The sequence below is a fragment of the Monopterus albus genome, unplaced genomic scaffold (genome assembly GCF_001952655.1).
Source record: "Monopterus albus unplaced genomic scaffold, M_albus_1.0 scaffold105.1, whole genome shotgun sequence".
NCBI lineage: Eukaryota > Metazoa > Chordata > Actinopteri > Synbranchiformes > Synbranchidae > Monopterus > Monopterus albus.
In genome coordinates this window covers 3,413,878-3,438,138 of record NW_018127985.1, presented here as the reverse complement: position 1 = coordinate 3,438,138, position 24,261 = coordinate 3,413,878, and the positions used below count along the sequence as shown (strand labels likewise).

Below are 24,261 nucleotides of genomic sequence, written 5' to 3'. Positions count from 1 at the left end.
ACGACATTCTAACTCAAGGAAATGCATCGAGGCAAATGAGATAGAATGGATTACATCAGAGTAGATATGAGATGGAATGGTATTACATTAGATTAGATTAGCAAAAAAATGAGATTACATTACATTAGAGATTAGATGGGTTGGGATTAACCTGAATAAGAAGAGATGTGAGAATAATAAATGAGATCAAATTGATTTCTTACAATGATTAGAATAGAGATGAAAATGGGATTAAAATACATTGATTAGAAATTACATTAGATTAGATTAAATTATAGATGAGATGAGACAACAAACAACATGTGGATTAGATGAGATTACTGTAGATTAAAAGTGAGATGTGGTGAGATTAGATTACATTGCATAAAATTAAAACAAAATTAAGGTAGATTAAATGAGACAAGATGGTAGAGATAAAACAAGATAAACCATGCAGAAAAAACAGCATTAGAAAAAAAGGGTAAACCAACTAAAAATTCAAGCATGTGCTATATTATGTGTTTGCTGTTTCTTTGCAGCTAGTGAGACAGTCTATCTAGGACAGCCAGTGATATTTTAGACCTGTCAGGCATCCAGCTGCTCAGTCAGTGCCATACCACCCAATTACTACCCATCTGGCCAAAGTGTACGTCGATGACCTGAAATACACCCTGTCCAGCAGCACAACAACAGCAGACCATGTGCAGCAGCTTGATCTGACTTTGTGTCGGAGCAGCGTGCTGTGGGGTCTACATTGTCACCGGCCGTTTTAGATAATCAAGGAAGTAACACTGAGTCACTAATCTTGTTCCTTTCTGACTCAGAAATCTGATCTGGCACAGAGGGGCGGGGGGCAAGGGGGGTGGGGGGGTTCCTTCCAAATGCTCCAAATTATTAGTGAGTAAAACAGCTCCAAAGTTTTTTAACTGAAGTAACAGCATGAACAGTGAGGCACAAGCACACACAGGATAAAAACATTAAATTGTACCTCACATTTTCTGTCTTTAAGTGTTTTCACGTGGTTCAGGAATAGCTAACTGAGAATGCCTGACTCATTAGAACGTGGCCTCTGGCACAGTCAGGGCTGAATGTGATTTTAAAGTAAAAGGACTGTTTTTGCAGTTTTGCAGACTTCCCATGTAACCCAAGATTTAATCTGGAACATAGAATGAACATTCCAGTGACTTCACCAAAATGTGTTTCATATGAAAACACTTTATGTAACCAGCTGGCAGGTCAGAGCTGCATGGAAACGGACATGAAGTTACAGTAGTAGTGGCGGCGGCAAACTGTTTAAGGCCTGATATTCACAAGTGATCTGTAAGATTTTCTTAAAGCATCACCATACTGATGCCTTTTTGATTGCCAGAATAAAAGGTGGGGATTTTGAGGACAGCAAGCAAATATAGTGCAGCCTGCTATACACAGTGGTTGAGAGTTACCCATTTCTATACTTGATGGTCTTGTCAGAGCTGAGTAATGTTCAAAGAATGAACAAATCACTGCTGCTGACCATGGGCGGGACTAAATATGGACATCATTAAGGGTGGTAAAGCTTTGAGAGCCTAAATTTGTTTTCCTCAAGGCATGAGGAGTTAAAAAAAAAACAGTTGTCAGGATGAAACATTGCATATATTTATTTCTCAGAAAACATTGCATTTGCATTGCTTTAATGTGTGACCCACCATTTTACAGTTTCCTTGATGACCTAAGGCTGAGAAAAATCTGTATCTTGCTCCCTTCAAGATTTAGTCTGGTGGTTTTCTCTGTGTTGATGAATAACATTTAAATCTTCTGTGTTATTTGTACTGAACTGCCCAGACTTATGATAAAGTCGCTCTTGTTTTTGTTTTTTGTTTTTTTTGTTAGTTTGGAGCTGTTCCCTTTCAGGTTTGTGGTGATAAAGTCACCACTAAATGCTACACTTTTATCATTGCTGGTTATTCTTTTTCGATTTATAGTAAGTCTTGGTTTGCTGGGAATTCATTCAGGTATATTTCAAATTCTATTCTGATAAATGAACCAATAATGATAATTTAGTGCAGTAAAATGGAGACTGCTGCCACCATGTGTTAAATCACTGGGATTTGAAAGAAGTAGGCAAAAATAAAGGCAGTCTACTTTATTTTTCCAGAGAAGAAAGTCATTTCTGGCAGTGACACAACTGAACATATGGAGACACTCTGTTATAAACAACACATGCTGCTGTTTCCATAAATACCAAGTCATTCTTTTGAGGAATGATTATTGATTATCAGAATCAGACTACTCGATGACGGTTACACCTGTTAATTCAACCTAAAACTGCCAAAACAGTTGTTACAAATGCAAGAAACACTGTGACTGTGAAAATAACAAAACAAACAAACAAAGGTTAGGCTAAATTAGTGTCATCATTTTCTCATTTCTCTCAGCTACAGCTTTGGACTGGTCTGAACCTGTAGAAATAAATGGTGATGATTATTAGATGGGAAAATATCTGCTGACACTGACACAAGTGGTGGGAAAACTAAGCTTTCCCAAGCACTGACTGAACCACATTAAAGCAGCTGTGCTTACAAGGCTTCATTGTTTTGAAGCATTTAATACAGCCAATATCATGATCACCAGTTCTTGGTAGAACTATTGCATTTGTGCACATGCAAAACCTCATGAAGAAACTGTAAATCAAAATATACGTACACTCACTGTTGTGATGTGTGTTTTCTTCAATAAGGTGACATTTTGGGCTAAGGTAATTCTTTTAAACAGGGCAAGTCATCTTGGAAAATTTTGATGTTGTAATTGCAATTTAACTGTATACTTCTTTATAGTTTTATTTTGAATCTCTTCTCCAAAGGTCTGTGTTTGCCTTTACTTTAAGCTAAATCATCATGTGTTGTGTTGAACATTTTATTAGGAGACTGCAAGATAAAGATGCTTTTTTTATTATCTTTGGAGACAAGAACTATTTGTTACAAGTATATATTGTGTTGTAATAGTAGTATGTATTATAGTAGTCCTACGTTTGTTGAAAATGGGATATAAAATTAATGCACTTGTTTACATTGTATTAAATATTATTTTTAGTACAGATTGTATCCCTGGTAAGATCAGGTTTTTGTGCATTTGTAAGCAAATGAATAAAAAGTACGAGTATTCAGTGCCCTCCAGCGGTCACAGTGCGTAACTGCACCTCTGTTTGTTTTAAAAGTTTTACTTTGAAAGTGTTGACCGAAAATGTTGCTATATTATTGCGTTTAACTTGATAATGCAGTTGTATCTTACCCACACTGGCCACCAGAGGACATATACATCAGTTAACTATTATCGCACTACATACTACGGACTACAACCATTATCGGACTACATAAATAAACTACACGTTTATTTATCAAGTTAGCATAGCATAGGGCTATGTGGGGTAAATTTGTAAAGTAATCCGCTTGTGACCACTCATTTTAAACTTTCATTAGGTCATGCCTATGAAATGATCACGGTGTCTGCTCAAGTGTGGAAATGTTGATTAACTACAAAGGCACTCCTATGGCGTAAAGTTAGAACAATGGCATAGTAATACGTCCTGTTAATAATTTAAAGTAAAACTATGTCAGTTATGCAGTGCATCTGGTAGCCTCTGTAGCCTGCTTCCGGTGTGATCTTAACCGACCATTCCATGGCCTGGCACCAGATGGCGGCATGCACATTATTATGAACATCTTCAATGCAGCGAAGGAGAAGTCATTATGCTCAGTCTGACTATTAGCTTTGAGTCGGATAATGTTACACGTTGTTCAGCGGTCAGGTTGACAACGACTCGTTTTATAAGTATGATTAAAAAGGTGAGTCACATTTAAGTTCATTCATATACTGACAAGTTAACACTAAGTATCTGTCAGCACTTGACACTATTAGGCTAGTTAACAATGCTAACAGTGTTAGCCTAGCAGTGATGTCCATTAGCTAGCTAGCTAACTAACTAACGTTAACGATATATTGTAAATAACCTCATGATTTGCAGACTGTCGACAAGGGATGAAGACAGCCTTTTGCTCCATTCTGTGTGTAAAGCTAACTAATGTTATTGGCCTTAGTAGGTGATGCGATTTATTGACCGTAACTAGCCGTGTTGACGCTAGCTAGTTGGCTGTTACCGTAGCTACTAAAATACATTTTAACGTTACGTTTACCTTTCGTGTATTTTTTGTCTGTGCTTTTTTTCCCCATACACAGACTACTGCTACTAGGCAATGCCACCTGTTCACACTTCTTTGAATTTGGTTGTTACTTGTGCGCGTTAGTCAAGATGAACCGTCCAAAGCCAACAGCTCTGAGGCGTCCCAGTACTGCAAAACCATCAGGTATGCTTGCCAACCCAAACCTTGTTATGTTGGTGGTGTATCGTCATGATAGAAGCTAAGCAGAGCAAACTGGTGTCCCCTGTTCCCAGGTCACCCTCCACCGGGAGATTTCATCGCTCTCGGGTCAAAGAGCCAGGCAGGAGAGCCCAAAGCCCCCGCAGTCCTCCTGAAGCCAGCATCCACAGGTTTACCTGCGGACCGTAAGCGAGAGCCTACCTCCACTCTGCCCTCCTCATCGGGTCTGTCCAGTCTCGCCAAGCGGCCCAAGCTGTCCACCACTCCTCCAGTCAGTGCCCTAGGACGACTCGCTGATGTTGCAGCTGTGGACAAGAGAGCAATATCACCCTCAATTAAGGAACCGTCAGTGGTACCTATTGAAGGTAAATCACTGTCTTTGAGCCTGTTTATTTAGAAACAGAATTTATGTTGTACAGTCCAAACATACTTTAAATCTTAGGGCATTACACTTTAACATATTACATGTTATTTTCTTTCAAGTTGATTTATTGACACACCTTGTGTTTTAGTGTCACCAGTAGTGCTGCTGGATGAGATTGAGGCTGCAGAGTCAGAAGGAAATGATGATCGCATTGAAGGACTGCTGTGTGGAGCAGTGAAGCAACTTAGGATGAACCGAGCTAAGCCTGACATCACATTGTACCTCAGTCTCATGTTCCTGGCCAAAATCAAACCCAATGTTTTTGCCACTGAGGGTATTATTGAGGTAAGTAAGAAAAGCTAAATAAGAAAATCACCTTTCTGTATAATACAGTACAGTTGAACAGCAGCACAAACAGCCTCAAAAATTATCATCTGTTTATAATACTTTGCACCTATCTTGCTCTTGTCACTAGGCCTTATGCAGCCTCCTGCGTCGCGATGCTTCAATAAACTTTAAAGCAAAGGGAAACAGCCTGGTGTCAGTTCTTGCTTGTAATCTGCTGATGGCAGCCTATGAGGAGGATGAGAACTGGCCAGAGATCTTTGTCAAAGTGAGAATCTCCTAATGACTCAACATTTCATGCTGTCATTTGTGCTGTTTAGTTTTATACATATATGAACTTTTTTGCAGTTTGTTGACCTAAAGTGTGTTTTCAGGTGTATATTGAGGACTCGCTGGGTGAAAGAATCTGGGTGGACAGTTCTCACTGCAAGAATTTTGTTGACAATATTCAGACTGCTTTTGGCACAAAGATGCCCCCAAAGAGTATGCTGCTGCAGGCTGACACAGGCCGCTCTGGTGGAGATCTCAGCGCAGGTATGGTACCATCAAAAGACACACTGGCTTGTTGGGAGTTGGGATTACCAATGCAGGAAACAAGTGCTGATTTGTTTTGCTGGGTTTGGGTCTTCTAGGTAGCAGCCCTCATCCCTCAACCCCAGATGAGGATGACAGTCAGACTGAATTGCTGATAGCAGAGGAGAAACTGAGCCCAGAGGATGAGGGCCAGGTTATGCCAAGGTATAAAAACTACCTGTATTGATGTGGGGGTTGCTACAGTGTACAGTCCCATAGACACCACTTGAAATAGTCTTGATTGTGTTTTAAGTTTTATAATTTACAGATCAGTTTTAAAATTGTTATTCTTGATACTAAGATTTTTATATTGTATTCAATCACAAGTTGATTAGCTGCAAAAAAATGTACAGTTTTGTATTGTTTTGTCATTTGTGTCACTGGTTGTAGGTATGATGAACTGGCGGAGAGTGTGGAGGACTATGTGCTCGATGTCCTCAGGGATCAGTTGAACCGCAGGCAGCCAATGGACAATGTGTCCCGAAACCTGCTGCGTCTGCTCACAGCCACGTGTGGCTACAAAGAGGCACGACTCATGGCTGTGCAGAGGCTGGAGATGTGGCTCCAGAACCCAAAGGTGAGAGGTGTAACACTGACCCTGTGTCAGCAGCTTGATAAGTATCATACTGGCCATACTGGGATGAGAATCGTGATACAAAACTATATCATAATGTTACCTGCAGTAATAACGTATTATAATATAGATAGTTTTGCAGTGACAATGAGCTGTAATGTCACAAAGTGTGTGTAACTGGAAAAGAACACATGCCCCCAAAATAGCAAAATGTCAGTATCACAAGACAGCGTGTTACTATATTGACATCAGTGTATCGATTTCAAAAATATCAGAGAACTCATCTTAAGATAACTGAGTATTTTTGTGTTTGTGTTTATGCAGTTGACTCGACCAGCTCAAGACCTCCTCATGTCCTTGTGTATGAACTGCAACACACATGGAGCAGATGACATGGAAGTGATCTCCAACCTGATCAAGATCCGGCTCAAACCCAAAGTTCTTCTCAACCATTACATGCTGTGTGTCAGGTCAGTGGAGTGTTTTTGTCTTTGTGCATTATTAACAGTAGTACAGGTCTTTGTTCCATCTTACTGCACTTGGTGACTTGCACTAACTGGTGTTTTGGGTGTGCTTCTCCAGGGAACTTCTCAATGCGCACAGAGACAACTTGGGCACTGTGGTGAAGCTGGTGATTTTTAATGAGCTGTCAAATGCCAGGAATCCCAACAACATGCAAGTCCTTCACACTGTGCTACAGCATAGCCCAGAGCAGGCTCCAAAGGTGAAACTCGAGACATTTGTATTTTTTAAAGAGAAATCATGTTACTCTTTGAAAATGCCATCAGCGTTTGATTTTATTTTTCTGGCCTTTCAATTTTGTGTTAAAATTCTGTGGTTTTCTTAAAATCATCATTTGTCTCTCTTTGTCTGTAGTTCTTGGCGATGGTGTTCCAGGACCTGCTCACCAATAAGGATGATTACCTCCGAGCCTCCCGAGCTTTGCTGAGAGAGATCATCAAACAGACCAAGCATGAGATTAACTTCCAGTCCTTCTGCTTTGGTTTAATGCAGGAGAGAAAGGAGAGCAGCTACGTGGACATGGAGTTCAAAGTGAGTGGGTATGAAAAATGCTGCCATAACAGCTGTACTCCTGGTGTATTTACACCTGTTTCCTTGTTTCTCCCATAGGAGCGTTTTGTTATCCAGGTGACAGATTTACTCACTGTCTCCATGATGTTGGGCATCACTGCACAGGTCAAAGAAGCTGGCATTGCCTGGGACAAAGGAGAGAAGAAAAGTGTGTGTTTGTTCTAATAGTGCATTATTAACAGTAGTACAGGTCATTGGTTTTGCCTTAAACTTGTGTCTGGTTTGTTTCAGATCTAGAGGTCTTAAGGTCATTTCAGAATCAGATAGCCGCCATCCAGAGAGATGCCGTGTGGTGGCTTCACACTGTGGTTCCCACCATCAGCAAAGTTGGTGCAAAAGATTACGTCCACTGGTCAGTAACTGTGTGTCTGTTATCTTTATCAAAATATAAAAGGTAGGTAACTGCTTTAGGCATGAATTATCTCATCTCATTCTCATGTCCACAGCCTTCACAAAGTGCTCTTCACAGAGCAACCAGAGACATATTACAAGTGGGATAACTGGCCTCCTGAGAGTGACAGAAAGTATGTTTTCCTCCAGTATTAAGAAATTCAATGTTTTTTTGTTTTTTTTTTTTTACTAACTGATTTGCCAAGCTAATCTTCTCTTTCCTCAGTTTCTTCCTTCGCCTCTGCTCCGAGGTGCCTTTGTTGGAGGACACACTGATGCGCATTCTGGTGATTGGGCTGTCACGTGATTTGCCGCTGGGCCCAGCTGATGCCATGGAGCTTGCAGATCACCTGGTTAAGAGGGCTGCTGGAGTTCAGTCTGATGGTGTGTGAAGATCCATTTCAGCTGTAGCAGTTTATGGTCACAGTTAAGGCTATGTGTATTCAACTCGGGCACGGTATTTGAACATCTGGTAAACACATGCTTCAGATAAATGAGCAGCTGTAATAAGTGTTCAAAGGGGCATCCCCTTATTCACGTTGTCCTCACAAGTCAGCAAAATAATATTAGGAAAGTATGAGCTAAATTAATGTGCTTTTCATTGTAATAGTTTCAAGAGTTCTTGCCAGGATTCATGGCAATTTGAAGCTGCAGAGCTGACTGAGTGTTTCTTGTTAAACAGATCTGGAGGTACTGAGAGTGGAGAGGATCCAGCTCATTGATGCAGTGCTGAATCTGTGTACATACCACCACCCAGAGAACATTCAGCTGCCAGCAGGGTACATCAAATGTCTTTTAGAAACACATACCGGTTGTACAGTTTACAGTCTAAAATAACAAATGACTCTTCATGTTGAAGGTACCAACCACCAAATTTGGCAATATCCACACTCTACTGGAAAGCTTGGCTCCTGTTGCTTGTGGTAGCTGCATTTAATCCCCAGAGAATTGGTATAGTCAAATAGCTGTTTTATATATAAAAGTAGTTGTGAAATATATTCTAAGTTGTTAAAAATGTTTTTTGAAATATAATATCTGTAATGTTTTTTTAGGTTTGTCTGCATGGGATGGCTATCCTACACTGAAAATGCTCATGGAGATGGTTATGACAAAGTAGGTATATGTTATCATTTCGAATGAAATGGCTTCACGATAATAATGCCGAGTAAGAATAATGAATAAAGATACATAATTTAAATAATAAATTATTAAATTAATGATTTAAATAATAAAGAAAGAAAGAGTAATAATGCTGAACAACTAACACACTCCGCTCTGTGCTTCCGTAGTAACTATAGCTACCCTCCTTGCACCATTGTGGACGAGGACACAAAGACGGAGATGATCAGCAGAGAGCTGCAGATCTCTCAGAGAGAGAAACAAGAGATCCTGGCTTTTGAGAGCCATTTGGCAGCAGCTTCCACCAAACAGACCATCACAGAGAGCAACAGTTTGCTGCTGTCTCAGCTTACAAGTCTGGACCCACAGTAAGACACCTAGAGAAATTATTCTATAGGATGTCCATGAATTAACAGGAATCCAACCTGGTGGATTGATTTGTGCTCAGAAATCATGTCCTCTATCGCTAATGAGTTTGGCTATGACAGAGCTTAAACAATATGCATTTTTCCCATTACAGTTATATCAGATCTATATTTTTGTTGTTGTTTTTGTCTGTCTTATTTTGAGACTCCTTCTCTAAGAGATTTAGACAGCTTCGTTGCCGTAAAGCACGTTATAGGAAATCTTTCCTGCCTTACTCCATTAATTTGTACAACACATCATCTTGGAGCATTAGACGATTCCTGGATTGAGAGTAATTGTTTACTGAATCAGCTTTGTATATATTTGCATATGTTTCATTCATCATGTGATTATGTATATGTACTTGATTGTGTTGGGTTTGTTTTTAACTTTTTAACGTATTTTATATTTTGTTTTATATTTTTAGTGAGTTATCTATTCTATTGTGTGCTTGATATTGTTGATATTGAATGTGAACCGCTGCTGAAACAATGCAGTTTCCCAGATTGGGATTAATAAAGTATTTCTATCTATCTATCTATCTATCTATCTACTATGTCAGCTGACACAGACAGTCCTACTTTTTATATAACAGATAGTTCAATTGAACTTTTATCACTTGAACATAATTGACAAAGATTTCCTGTTTTGTTCTTTACCAGCTCTTGAGTTTTTAAAATCATGATAAAAGTGTTCTTACAGTTTTGTGATTGGAAGGTGGACTCATTGTTTCTGTTTGTGCTCAGGGGTCCTCCTCGTCGACCTCCCCCACAGGTCCAGGAACAGATAAAGAGCCTCAACCAGTCTCTGCGTCTGGGACATCTCCTCTGCCGCAGCCGCAACCCAGACTTTCTTCTCAACATTATACAGAGACAAGTAATGCCACATCCATGCTTTTCCATCAAAACCTAACTCTCAAACTCATGGAAAGAGCAGGGGCATATGCTCCTTGTCTCATATAAAGTGAAATAAATGACAGAGTGATGTTTTTGGCTAAATATTGACCAAGGACAAGTGAACTGAGCCTAAAACCATGTGGCCTGGCTCTTATATAACACTTTATAATGTCACTGTTGGTCCTGTGACTGTAGTACCTTTTCAATTCTTTCACAGGCTTCCTCTCAGTCCATGCCATGGTTGGCTGATTTGGTTCAGTCTAGTGAGGGGTCCTTGGATGTGCTTCCAGTGCAGTGCCTGTGTGAATTCCTTCTGCATGATGCTGCAGATGACACTCTTCCAGTAGATGATGATGAGGAAGGGGAAAGCAAAGAACAGAAGGCCAAGAGGAGACAAGTATGTTTATCATACAACATCTTACCTTACTGTTGAAAGTTGACAGTTCTTGAAATGGTCGTTGTTTCGATTTTTTTTTTTCTCTCTCAAATTTCTTCAAATTCACATGCAGCATGTTAAATTGTGCTTATCTGTGCTTATTTACAGCTGGGTTTAAAATAGGACCAACTGACTCTTGACTAAACCTGAATTCTAATTTCCTGTTAGAGACAACAAAAGCAAAGGCAGCTACTTGGACGACTCCAGGATCTTTTGTTAGGTCCTAAGGCTGATGAACAGACGACATGTGAAGTGCTGGATTACTTCCTGCGTCGTCTCAGCTCTTCTCAGGTGGCATCAAGAGTCCTAGCCATGAAGGTAACGTCCTGGAAGCAGAAAAGATCTCTAGCAGCAGTGTGTTACAGGTCAAAAATGATTTCACATACATTATTTACTGGATTTTGTGTCCAGGGTTTGTCACTGGTACTGAGTGAAGGAGGCTTAAAAGATGGAGAGGAGAGGGATCAGCCCATGGAGGAAGACTCAGCTGATGCTGAGCTGTTGCCGGGGTACCAGTGGTTGCTACAAGACCTCCCAAAGCTCCCCTTGTTTGACAGTGTCAGAAGCATGACATCCACGGCTCTGCAGCAGGTCAGTGTCCAACTCAGCAGTGAATTATCCATAACTGGCATTAAATGTAAACAATTTCAGAGGATTTTTGATTAAGACTTTGTTTGTAAAGCATGTCTTTTTGTTTCTTCTCCCCTGAAGGCCATTCACATGGAGACCGATCCACAGACGATCAGTGCCTATCTCATCTACCTGTCCCAGCATGCACCAGTGGAGGAGCAGGCTTCTCATAATGACCTGGCTCTGGTAATCACACATTAAATTCCAGCATCACGTCTTCCTTTAAAAGGTTTTGTTTTCAAGGAGCAGTGCTGACATGAAATCTTCTCTTCCCCTCACTCTCTGTAGGACGTTGCCCGACTGATTGTCGAACGTTCCACCATCATGAACAACCTGTTCTCCAAACACTCCTGCAGGCCTCAGTCTGATGCTGTGCTTTCTGCTTTCCTCACCATTTTCTCTACCTACATCAAGAGGATGAGGAAGACCAAGGAGGGCGAGGATCTTTATAGCTGGGTAAGCACTACTAACTAACAATACGGGAAACTTTTTCTCGGCCCTCTCCCCGGCTCTTATTAATTTAAACATAAAAAATAAGCTTCAGGTTACACAGACCCCTAGAATCTTATTTCAGTCAAAAATAAGTGCAACATTTTGGGCCTAGTGAAATATTTGGTGATCACATGAACTGTAAGAAAAAATTACAACAGAAATCAGTAAGCAGGTTTTAAAAAACACATTTTGAGTCTGCAATGGAAATTTAATTGTAACTGAGGATTGATCCTTTTTTTTAATTTGTAGGCATTTACTTTGGAATTATAATGTAAAGGGTGCATTCACATTATAATTAATGCTTGACAAATGACATGTTTACCCAGTCAGAATCTCAGGACCAGGTGTTTCTGCGTTGGACTACAGGAGAGACTGCTACAATGCACATTCTTGTTGTCCATGCCATGGTTATTCTGCTCACTCTGGGGCCACCTAAAGGTAGTACTGTACGTTTTACAGTGCAATGTTTTGCACTGTTAAAGAGGCTGCAAGAAAAGGTTTACTTCATTGTATATCCTGTACAATATTTGCAGGGGAGAGTGATTTCTACTCTCTCTTGGACATTTGGTTTCCCGACAAGAAACCTCTACCCACTGCCTTCCTGGTTGACACCTCAGAGGAGGCCCTTCTGCTGCCTGATTGGTTAAAACTGAGGATGATCCGGTCAGAAGTGTCTCGATTGGTTGATGCAGGTACAACTTTGCCTAGTAAACAAAAATGAGGGTTGCTCACCAAGTAAATAAAGGTTAATTTTTAACTGAACAATGCACATGTTCCTCTCAGCTTTGCAAGACCTGGAGCCTCAGCAGCTGCTGTTGTTTGTTCAGTCTTTTGGGATCCCAGTGTCCAGCATGAGTAAACTGCTGCAGTACCTGGATCAGGCTGTCTCCCATGATCCACAATCACTTGAGCAGAACATCATGGACAAACGTAAGAGTGCACTACATATTCTACTCTTGAAACATTTTATGATTTTGAGAGCTATAGACTTAAAATGTTTTCATCTTATCTCATCTTGTATTGATCCTGCATTAGACTACATGGCTCATCTGGTGGAGGTGCAGCATGAGCGCGGTGCCACTGGAGGGCACACTTTCCATGGGTTACTGAGCTCCTCTCTCCCTCCATGCAGAGGTCAGTGTTTTTTAATCCATCAAATGGCATGTGCACTTTCAGCTTTTGCTATGCAACATTATGCATTTAGATTGCTCACATGCTCAACACTATTAACCTTTCTTTGTATTAACACAATCTTTGAGGGCATAAATGTCAAGTAGCAGACAATGGCATCAATGTATATAATTTCGCTTTCCCTGACTACATCCCTCCTGACAGATTCTGCTGAAACAAGTAAGGCCAGAGTTGCTGTAGATTCATCCCATAGCTCTGTGAAGATGAGAGCAGCCAGTCAGCTTCCTGCAGTCCGACCTGATGATGATGATGATGATATTGCTCCTGCATTAGAATTTATTGGCCAACTGGCGGAGTTGCAGCATGAGCGGGCTGCCACTGGAGGGCGCACTTTCCATGGGTTACTGAGCTCCTCTCTCTCTCCATGCAGAGGTCAGTGTCTTTTATCCATCAAATGGCATGTGCACTTTCAGCTTTTGCTATGTAACATTTTGCACTTAGATTTCTCACATGTTCAACAATATTAACCTTTCTTTATATTAACACATAATCTTTGAGGGAATAAATGTCAAGTAGCAGACAATAACATCAATCTATATAATTTCTCCATGCCCTGGCTACATTCCTTCTGACAGATTCTGCTGAAACAAGTAAGGCCAGAGTTGCTGTAGATTCATCCCATAGCTCTGTGAAGATGAGAGCAGCCAGTCAGCTTCCTGCAGTCGAACCTGACGATGATCTAACTGGGAGATTGCTCCAGGTAAGATTTAGTAGTTTTTCATTTCTTTGCAACATGATTTTTTTTTTTTTTTTACATTTTGGATGACAGGATCCAACACAATCTCCAAGCAAAGGTTCTTCCCTCATGAGCCACATCTGTATCAGACTGACCTGTTTCTTTTTCCTTTTCTTCCACAGATATTCCCCTTAAAGGTGGACCCTCGCTGGCATGGACCCTCTCCCACCCAGCTCTCCCTGGCCCTGCAGCAGGCCCTGGCTAAAGAGCTGATGCAAGCTAAGCAAGGCCAAATTCAGAAGGGTGGACTAGCATTTCGACTCCTCAAGGCCATTGCTGCCCTGCTCAGCTCTGCCCATGCAAGACCTATTGTCATGTCAATGCACCGCAGCCATGCCCTCTCCTGTCCTCTCATGCGGCAACTTCATCTCTACCAGGTAAGACTTGGTGAAAATAAGGGTATAAATCTGGCATTCATGAGGCATTTAATTAGAATGTTTTTTTCTCTTTTCTCCCATTTAATACCTTTTTCCGCCCAGCGTCTCGTGTCCCAGGACATTTCTTTCTCATCACTGTTTCTCAAAGTTATTGTTGAGATGTTAATCTGGTTAGACAACCCAGCTGTGGAGGCAGGACCACTGAAGACTTTGCTTAAATCCTTTGCTGGTCAGAACTCTCACAAACACAGGCACAATGATGGTAAGCAGCTCAGCTATTTATCTTTTCAAGTGTTGGTTAATTCATTTTTTTAGAAGGAGTAAGTGATAAGTGTCTCTGTCCCACAGTGCGTACAGGTTTCCTCCACCTGGCTGAGGCCCTGGCATATCGCACAGATACTGAGGTGCCACTGAGAGCCATCTTTGCTATGCTGAAAGCTGGAGAAAGATGTAATGCAGAGGCTGAGCTCATAGGAAAAGGTATTAAAGGGGTCATTGTGTGGATTTGAATGTGGAGTGGATTCGTTTGAACTGAGCAGTGCTGGTACTGATACTGGAATTTCTAACTTTGATACAATACCCCTGCTACTCATTGTTGCATCTGATGTTTGTCTCCACAATCTCTGTAGAGATTACGCTCTACTCTGTTTTGTCCTGTCACTTGTCTTTTGTAAACCATCCACATTATCAGTGTGTTGTTGGGCAAAATGCAAACACTCATCAGAACAAATTCTGTGCACCGAAACACATGTTGTGTGTGGCGCATGGTCAGTATGTGTTAGCACTCTTGTGTAGCATCGCTAAACAGCAGTGCTGTTTTCTGCTGTTTGTCAATCAGAGTTGGTTGCAGAGGTTCTGCAGTTGTCATGCGTAATGAGCAACCACTGTAGCAAAACCCTCAACATACCACAGTCTATTAGCTTAAAATTCAACAGGAGCAAATGAGACAAGCGACGAGGCAGACAGCACTGTGAGTGAATGAGAGGAGGTGAGTCTGTGGGCACTGCAGCGGTGTGTGTGTGTGTGTGTGTGTGTGTGTGTGTGTGTGTGTGTGTGTGTGTGTGTCTGTCTGCGTAAATTTGCTGTCGGAGAGAAGAAAGCGAGAAAGTACAGCTGGTGTTCATGTATCGGTACTGTGGAAATGAGTATTGAAACTCTTCCACACTTTCAGAATCGATGTATTGAAAAATAAATATTTGTGACAACACTAGAGTATCAGATTTAGTGTTCCATAGATTAGCCAATAAAAAAGCTGACAGAGAAAGTTAATTTGTCACTTATGTAAGAACTGGTTAGTTGCTTTAGTCACTTAGCAAATGCAAATAAATATTTTACACAGTTGCAAGGGACTTTGTAGCAGTATAGTGGTCTCTTAGCTTAGATACATGAATTATGGTGAACAAGAACTTTTGTATAGTATTAGTTTTTAGTACAGCAAATGTAAGGAGTATAATAAAATGTACTGGTCCCCACATGGAGCAGAAGCTGCTGTAACATTTCATATGTGGTTTTGTTACATAATAATGTCAGTCCAAAGCCTATTACTAAGCTTGCTGCTGTTATTATGTCTCAGCGTTACAGGGGCTGATGGAGGTAAGGTCGCCTTATTTGGAGGAGCTACTATCTTTGTTAATGACTGTGGGCACACAGAATGGGACAGCTGGCCCTGTTGCCATGGTGATTTCCTTGCTGCTCCAGGAAGGTGACGAGCGAGCTGTGAAAAAAGAAGTGGATTCTAACAAGTGAGCACCACAATTCCATTTCCCTCTTAAATCATGCAAGAAACCTTCATATTTGACAGGAATAAACAACAAACATGACTGGCTGTGATGAAAATGGCAAGCCAGCACTTGCTGTCTGTGACCTTAGATTTGTAAACTGCTATTGGATTTGGTTCAGGAAGGTTTAATAGCTTTGTAGTTAAGTTTTGTAGCTTTACATTGGCTTAATAGATTTGCAGGATATAGAAAATCTCAGAATAGTTTGCAGAATCTTTTTTTTATGCTGGGGTCAAGCAACACTGAGGCAGGTACATCCTGAAAGGTTGCTCACTGTCACATGCGAGGTCTGGTTCAAAGAGTAAAGAGGACTGAGCGATAGCTCTCCTTTGTGCTCCATGTTGTCTGTGCATTGTTGTTGTTTCTAGTAGGGTAGACTGCTGTAATGAACTACTAATTGGCCTCCCCAGTAAGACCATCAGACAATTGCAACTCATTCAAAACGCTGCTGCTAGAATACTAACAAATAGCAAGAGGAGGGAACACAATACTCCAGTCCTTAGCTCCTTGCACTGGCTTCTAGTTAAATACAGAATTCAATTTAAGGCCTTATGTATTGTCTACAGGTCTCACAGTGATCTGGACCCAAAATATAGCAGAGATATGTTTGCCTAGTACAAACCTGGTAGGTTTCTCGAATCTGCAGGGACTGATCAGCTAGTGAGCCCCATTTAATATCATGCAATTCTGAAGGGCTAACAGCAAAATGAAAAGCAGCTGAGACAAGTTTCAAGAGGCTTGTCATAAATATCTTTTTATACCTCCTGAATTTTTGGATCTGCTTGGTTGGTGTGCATGAAACAACATTGTTTATGAACATAATGTCTGGAGCTCTATTGTATTGTGGGTGTATGGTACTTTATTTTTCTCTGAGGTCTTGATGAAGGCTGTTGGAATTCAATAGAAATTCAGTCACATATCCATACAAGTAACCCTTCACTTTGACCTTTGCCAGCAGCTCTGAAGTGACAAAGTCAGGACTGAGCTCTGGGCTCCTGGTTGACTGGCTGGAGCATCTTGACCCTGAGGTCACTTCAGTGTGTCCAGACCTTCAACAGAAACTGCTGTTTGCCCTCAACAAGGTAGGGATATGCATTGCCTTCAGGTAGTATTACCTCTTGTCTCATCACATGGGAGTATATGTTTGCCTGGCATTACCGATAATCCTTTCTTACTGTTTCTCTATTTCAGGCACGAGGCACCCCTGCCTATAGACCCTACCTTTTGGCCTTGCTGACACACCAGTCAAACTGGGCCACTCTCCTGCAGTGTATCAGTATTCTTCTTAGCGAGCGAAGAGACTACAAGTACATCTTTGTTTTTTGTTAAACATTGTGTCAGCCATTTTTAATCCCTGTAGTTACTACAGTAGGACTTTATGGTTCTTTCTTTTATTAAGCAAAATATTCCTTGCAATGAGAGATTATGTTGAATGTTTGCATATTTTAGACTGGATCCATCATCAGCCTTGGATTTTCTGTGGGCGTGCAGTCACATCCCACGTATCTGGCAAGGACGTGACCAGAAGATCCCTCAGGTATGATCACAAGACACTTGTTCTTAATTTTGGATTATATAGAAATCAGAAGCAGTTCAGTCTGCAGAAGCCAATGACTTGTGTATTTTCGTGTCTGTGCAGAAGAAAACGGAGAAGTTTGTGCTGCGTCTCAGTCCAGAGGAGCTCATCAGCCTAGTGGACCTAATCCTATCAGAGTCCGAGCTCAGCAGTCACGACTCACCCCACGGTGACAAAAGCAGTGTGGACCAGGCCTCCTGCTCTCTCATCCAGTCCAGGCTACCTCTCCTTCACTCCTACTGCAATGGAGATCTGGAAAATATCAAGAAAGTGTCAGAGTACCTCATCAGCTGCACAAAGAAATGGGATGAAAGGTAAGGTGTTTATTTGCTGTCATCTGGTATATTTAAGTGCTCATCTTCTCAAATTTTTACTCTTTCTTCCCTCGAAGATACATAAGGTCATAGGCCCAGGGCCATTTCTTATTTATTTTCCCCCTACCCCTTGTTTTCAATTAACCCTCAAAACATAGTTAGAAGCAAGGACAACCCTTCAAAACCTCTATGCACATCAGTAGTTAATCACTCAGTTTTGGGTGTGTAGCCCTGCCTCTCCTTCCTAAAGAAGATCGATTTGGGACACCCCTACCACTACACATGAACACACAAAACAGAGGAGTAGGGCTAAGTGCTAGGGGAAAGCGATGAATGGAGATTGGGCCATATTTTGCCATATAAGGTTCACCAAAGTGCTCAGCCCATCTGTTTTGACACATTGTGTTGTTCTTTCTAATTAGCCTCAATATGGAAAGTGTTTTTCTTTCTTTTTCCTGTTATGGTATGTTAATACACTTTGGGTAAATTGCAACAGATTTTCCTTCTCAGTGCAGAAGAACTTTTCAGACTTCCTCTGTCAGCCACAATGCTGTGGGCCAGGGAAAACTCGATAATTAGTTCTATTGGTGTGAAATTAAAACTAGCAGAAAGTCGTCTGTACTGTGATCTCTATAAAAGCTCACTGTATTATAATGAATCCAAGAGGATTAAGGCTGAAGCTCTAAACTTGCCTGTGTTGTGAATCCCTGCTCTGACTTAGCTGTCAGAGATCAGGGTGCAACTCTTTATGGAGGCAAAACCTCCTTTCATGAATATGTCACTGGTTATTAAACCACTTTAATGAGGAAACTTTGGCCAAGGTCAAGCAAAATTAGCTTCCAAATTACAGTATTTTAAGTACAGCTAAGCTGTCCACTAAAATGGTTGCTATTGAAAATAGAGCAGGATAAAAACATGTTGGAATTAAAGGGTTTTGGCCCTGTATTGACTAAACACGTGATTATATGTTCAATATTCTTGTGAAAGCTCGCTGTCAAATAAGATGGTGTTTATTCCGATTACACACCAACTATTGAACAAGGAGCGGCCTCTTTACTCTTGGTCAAGGTCGCTGTGATTTGCTTAATGCATAGCTGTAATAAACTCTTTGAATCATTTGAGCCTGACCAGAGCCTTGGCCAGTAAGAGGATTTTTATGAAACTACAGATGTGTCAGAATTACATTACATTATTCATGTGCCTTGCTTGTATTAATGTACATTAATTATTGTCTCTCGTAAACAGAAACAACAGAGACCTGCTCGCAGCGCTCTAATCTGCAATTTCATATCAGCTCTGTGGATAATCAATTGAAAGAGATGGAGAAACTGAATTCCTCAAAACCTGAAGTATTTTTTTTCTGTGAAACTTGGTACATTGTCAGTAAAACTATGGAGTAAAACTCACTTGAGTTTAAAAGCTGTGACAGATTTTGTGTGGCTGCACAACATTTTTCAGCCATTCACTGTCAGGTAAATATCTTAAAGGTACACAACTCAGTAACATCAGGCTTCATTTGAGCCTGATTTGAGGGATCAGGCTTAATTATTTTGTTACTAAGCGTGTGGCTTTATGACTGACAGCTGAACTGTCCAAATAGATTTTCCAAAATGTGGCAAATGGCAAATTTAGTTGGTCACATACTATATACTAACTTTTTTTTGTTTTGTTTTGTTTATTTTTTTTAGTGCAATGAGTAAGCAGTGCCAGAACTTGCTGCTGCAGATCTATCTTCACTTTCCTGAGGTCATCCAGCATATCACCCTGCCAGAAGGCACCTTCAGTAGTGGTGGGACTGTAGATGGCAGCTGCAAGGTAAGGATTTCTTGTGGATTGCATAGTTGTTGCCAGCTAAATCTCAGCAATGTTGTTGTGGCATGTTTGTCTCGCTCTCCTCTCCATACTAAGTAAAATGTCTGGTTAATTTAGTAGTAACTTCCTGAATAAATGTTAACACTACTGAGTGAAAACAGATTTTCTGAGTATTGTATAATAAGCACAGCACATGCAGCAGTACACAATGCAGTCTGACACTACATGGTATATACTGTATATTTTTGTTTTTTTATTAGCTTGATGTCCTTGTCCATCGCCTGGTCACACTGCTCGCTGACATAGGAGATTCAAAGTCTGCCGAGAGTCGTGTGTCTGATGCCAACCTTGCCTGTAGAAAGCTGGCTGTGTCACACCCTGTCCTTTTGCTCAGGTGGGAAAAATACACTGCCGTAGTTTGTTGGCTTTCAGTCTATTGTCTCAGTTTTCTGCTACTACAGGCTAGGCCTTAACCTGCTTACTGTTCTACGTTTTTCCACAGACACCTGCCAATGATTGCAGGTCTCCTACGCGGTCGCATTCACCTAATCATGCAGGAGTTTCGACAGCAACACCACATGACATTCTTCAGCAATGTGCTTGCCATCCTTGAGCTACTGCAACCGCTTGTTTTCCACAGCGACCACCAGAGGGCGCTTCAAGACTGTCTCCTTTCCTTTATGAAGGTCCTTCAGGTGAGCAGCTCACACACTTTCAAACCTTCACCAGAGGATTTAGATTCAATGAGCTACAAATCCTATTTTCAGTTGTTTGTTTGTGCATCATTGTTATTCTTATTTCAGAGCACGCGTTCTCCGTTGGTGTTCATCAACAAGTTTCTGCAGTTCACACAGAAGTACATAACGCATGGTGCAGCAGCTGCTATTCCTTATCTACAGAAGCACTCTGACATCTTGCAGTAAGTGGCAGCAGTTTTTTTTTTCAAGATATTTGTGATAGTTAAACTGCTTGAATGAGTTCTTTTATATGATATTTTCCTACGCAGCATGTCTTTTGTTTTAAAATGAGTTCTGTTTTGGTGTTTCTCCTGCTAGAGGCCTGTGTGCAGAAAACCCAGATTTGATCCAGCTGAAGTCTTTACTGGCTGCTCTGACTTTGCCTGTTAAGCGCTCTTCTGTAGAGGCTGCAGCAGAAGAGAGAGATGGTAAGCACCGTTCTCATATCAGGTGTTTAGGATCTTGTGAGTCCTTGCAGTCTTATAGAGCCCTCACATCTGAAATGAGTTTAAGTGATTACCTTACACCTAATCATGTAACATGTGTGGAAACTTTTTTTTAAACAATAATTTTCTACATAAGAATATGCTTTGATAATAATTATTGTTGATCATTACCAGATGAATTGTCCACTGGTTCCCTGCCCCTAGTCAACATATCGGCCTCCGTTTCACTGAGTGCGGCCGACATGACAATGTACCTGAAAAAGATGTCAAGAGGAGAAGCAGTCGAGGGTGACTGACATACTGCTGCAGTAATATCACATCTATGAATCCTGTATCATGAATAATACCCACATTATTACTTTTTTTTTTTAAACCCATCTGCTACAGATGTGCTGGAAGTGTTGACAGAGGTGGATGAGAAGTCAAGGAGGAGCCCTGAGATCATTCAGTATTTTATTGTGAGTCATAAACAACAGACACCAGAGAAAAGGTCAAGTGTAGCGCCTGTCAGTAATATGTCGATCACCACTTTACATTGGTGTTTGCAGAATGATCTGCAGAGACTGATGACTTCCTCTGAGGAGCTTTGTCGGAACATGGCTTTCAGTCTGGCCTTGCGCTGCATCCAGAATAATCCCTGGTAAGTTTGTAGGACTTCGGGACAAACCACTTACAGAAAGCATGTTGGAACTGAGACTGAATGTGTGGAGGTAAAGAAGAAATGCCAGAGGTTTAAACAGTAATGATTTAGTGATTCCTATCCATCAATCATTCTTCACTCCATCTGTCTACATGCTTTATTTGTTGCCATTTACTTGTCACTGTAGAGTGAATGTTTTCTGTGCTTCAGCTTGGCAACAGACTTCCTGCCAACTTTCATGTACTGTATGGGCAGTGGCAACTTCGATGTGGTACAGACTGCTCTCAGGAATCTTCCAGAATATGTACTTCTCTGTCAAGGTAAGAAAATGCTCTTCAGCCACATCCTTGTTGACGGTGAGCTGCTGAAAAGCAGTCACACCCGTGCCTGTCTTGTATTATTGTCACATGACCACGCAGTGTTTTTAGCAAAAACAAAACAAAAAAAAAAAAAAAGTGATTTAACAAAGCATGCACCTGAAGTCCAAGTTGTAATATACTTTTTTCTTGCCAGAACACGCAGACATCTTGCTTCACAAGGCCTTCTTAGTGGGTATCTACGGACAAGTTGACACGAGTTCAATGATCTCAGAGTCTATGAAGGTCCTTCACATGGAAGCAACAACATAACGAAGTATATTGCTCCACATCTGAGTGAAAATAGTGTCATTCATTATCTGCATTCCAGAGCTAGATTGTTTTTTTGTTGTTTTTTTTTATTGACTCTAGTTCAAACATTGTTCAGAAAAATTCCGTCTATAATAAGTGTAACATTTCTCTTACTGTAATAAAATCACAATTGGTGCATTAATAACTTCTTGAGGGATGTAAATTATTTTTAATTGATAATGTAATAATACATTTTTCCATGACTAAACTTGAAACATTATTAGGTGATGATATTATATCCTTAGACAATACATAAAACATATTCACAAGTAGAAAAATGATCATCATTCAATATAACAAAATGAATATTGTAATATAATATTACATATCATTTCAACAATTGTTCAATTACAGTGAAATAATTATAAAAACCTAGATTCATTTGAAGAGAGATTTTCATGTCTGCAGTCACTAAATTATCAGCAGTCATATTATTCAGCAGTACTGATCTTGGTCCGTATTTGAAAAAGGCTTCACATTTTTAATAGTTTGAATATGAAGTAACATTTTATACCATGTTTTTAGAAAAGCTTTTGACAAATATTTATTTATTTTTTTGCAGTCGGTACGTGACGAGTTTGACTGATTTTCAAATACACCCAAAATGCCAAACAACTTGGAATTATTAAAAGTAAAAAGCTAAATCTGTCACTGTGCTATACAGTGGTGAATTCCTTTTAAAAAAGGCCATCTGAGAGCCACCTTGACGTCAACTTAATTCAAAGTAATAGTTTAACACCTGGAACAAGCTTTAGGGGAAAAAATACATGGTGTCTTTTGTGGCCTTTGTTTTCATTCCAGTAATTCTTGGATCCTGATTAAATTGGAAACAGCTGTCATAGGTACGCTTCCTCTTCACTGAGGTGTAACAGACAAAACCATTTTGCCATGAAAGTGTGAGTTGTTTTGCCCAGTGCCACTGACTTCACCTGAAATCCTCTTGACGGAGTCAAAGGGGTAAGTTAAACAATGTGCAGGCATGCTGGTAAACTAGGGAAGTGGGCTTACCTATTGATGGTTAATTAACCATAGCAGTAATTGTTCAATCACACAAACCAAAGGCTGCTTTGAAGATATGATGTGTGGGAAGGCCATTTTGCAGCACAGACTGCTGCTGGTGTTTTGTTACATAGGAGGACATGGAGATGCAACCACAACATGGTTAGGGATCCTCGGTGAGGGCGAGACATGCCCACACTGGTGGGTCAGTGGAATCTGTCATTCAGAAATAGCAGGCAATGTGAGATGCACGAGCTGGACGGCTGCAAACGGCCTGTCTCAGACTACATCAGTGAACCTTTTTTTTAATGTAACGCTTTAACCAAGGCTTGAGGTCAGAGTGCTTCAAAACTAGACCAAAACTGACTACTTAAGGTGGCTTTATTGAGTAAAAATTCATGAAGATCGTGTTTCTTTTTTAAAGTATTTGGACAGCAAATAATATATAGCTGAGATCAAGACACATGTCAACAGTCGTACATAATTCAAACCTAAGAAATTCAGAATAAATTATATATGTCTGCCTTTTTCTTTTTTGCGATCAACATACTCCTTAATATGTATTCACACATTCATTCCTGTAATTAACTGGTTCATATGTAAATCCAATCTTATCCTAACCATCAAGCCTCATACCTGCTGATCTCAATGGCGTTTGTCCGATGTGATAATTGCACCTGTGTGGTGTCCTATAACTAGCCGAAAGCTCTGTTTACTGTTATCAATCAACTTACTACATAAGTCTTTGCAGCCTGGGCTCTTGGTCAGGCGCCAGCATCCTATTGGCTGTGCAGCAGTGAGGCGTAACAGAGATGAGTGACAGTCGAGGAAAGGCGGGGGGGCTGTTAGTCTGACAGACCACTAACAAGGAAACAAGCTCAGCCATTATTTGCCATAGCGGGTTGGGTGCCCTCAGATGACGCCGCTAAGAGCAAACTGCTCATTTGTTCATATTGAACATACTTATGGAGGTAATTAAGGGCTGGTGGTGGAAACCCACTGAGTAGTGCATTTTTAGGTACTCAGATTTTATTACTTTATACTTTTTCTGCACTCAATTTCAAAGGGAAATGTTTTTCTTTGTGCTCCAAAGTACACACGGTATTTGATGGCTTTAGCTGAATTTCAAATTAACAATTTACCAAAAAAGCAAATGTTAATATAAGCTTATAAGACATCAAATCAATGGTTTCCAACATTTTTGACTTGTGATCTGCTACAAAAAAAATAGTTTCTAGTTGTGGTCTTGTCACATTTCAGTTGTCTGAGTTGTTAGTAGTTCCAACAAAAAACTTCCCTATAAAAAAGCAAAGCAGAATATAGAGAAAAGTCCAAAA

General features: G+C 40.5%; 1 protein-coding gene across 4 annotated transcripts; it reads left to right on the top strand.

Annotated features, from left to right (window-relative positions):
* The first annotated feature begins 3,657 nt into the window (after nucleotides 1-3,657).
* Nucleotides 3,658-22,067, top strand: ints1 (integrator complex subunit 1). 4 transcript variants are annotated; one of them, XM_020610424.1, is made up of 49 exons: nucleotides 3,658-3,800; nucleotides 4,192-4,319; nucleotides 4,409-4,699; nucleotides 4,847-5,043; nucleotides 5,174-5,311; nucleotides 5,418-5,577; nucleotides 5,676-5,781; nucleotides 6,007-6,193; nucleotides 6,515-6,660; nucleotides 6,773-6,914; nucleotides 7,067-7,243; nucleotides 7,322-7,430; nucleotides 7,514-7,634; nucleotides 7,729-7,806; nucleotides 7,899-8,056; nucleotides 8,355-8,451; nucleotides 8,532-8,623; nucleotides 8,725-8,785; nucleotides 8,962-9,159; nucleotides 9,943-10,072; nucleotides 10,310-10,489; nucleotides 10,697-10,846; nucleotides 10,940-11,119; nucleotides 11,240-11,344; nucleotides 11,447-11,614; nucleotides 11,977-12,088; nucleotides 12,184-12,342; nucleotides 12,434-12,580; nucleotides 12,686-12,784; nucleotides 12,986-13,213; nucleotides 13,417-13,541; nucleotides 13,700-13,954; nucleotides 14,057-14,216; nucleotides 14,303-14,434; nucleotides 15,528-15,696; nucleotides 16,691-16,814; nucleotides 16,924-17,039; nucleotides 17,182-17,269; nucleotides 17,372-17,622; nucleotides 19,311-19,437; nucleotides 19,695-19,828; nucleotides 19,937-20,129; nucleotides 20,238-20,353; nucleotides 20,490-20,599; nucleotides 20,792-20,905; nucleotides 21,005-21,075; nucleotides 21,166-21,257; nucleotides 21,468-21,577; nucleotides 21,771-22,067. In XM_020610424.1, exons 2-49 carry the CDS (start codon nucleotides 4,265-4,267, stop codon nucleotides 21,884-21,886), a joined length of 6,774 nt encoding a protein of 2,257 aa, XP_020466080.1. In that variant the 5' UTR covers nucleotides 3,658-3,800; nucleotides 4,192-4,264; the 3' UTR covers nucleotides 21,887-22,067. The 4 variants fall into 4 exon arrangements, with proteins under 4 accessions (XP_020466080.1, XP_020466079.1, XP_020466083.1 ...); XM_020610423.1 differs by having other exon boundaries at nucleotides 16,688-16,814; XM_020610427.1 differs by lacking the exon at nucleotides 12,986-13,213.
* The last annotated feature ends 2,194 nt before the right edge of the window (nucleotides 22,068-24,261 follow it).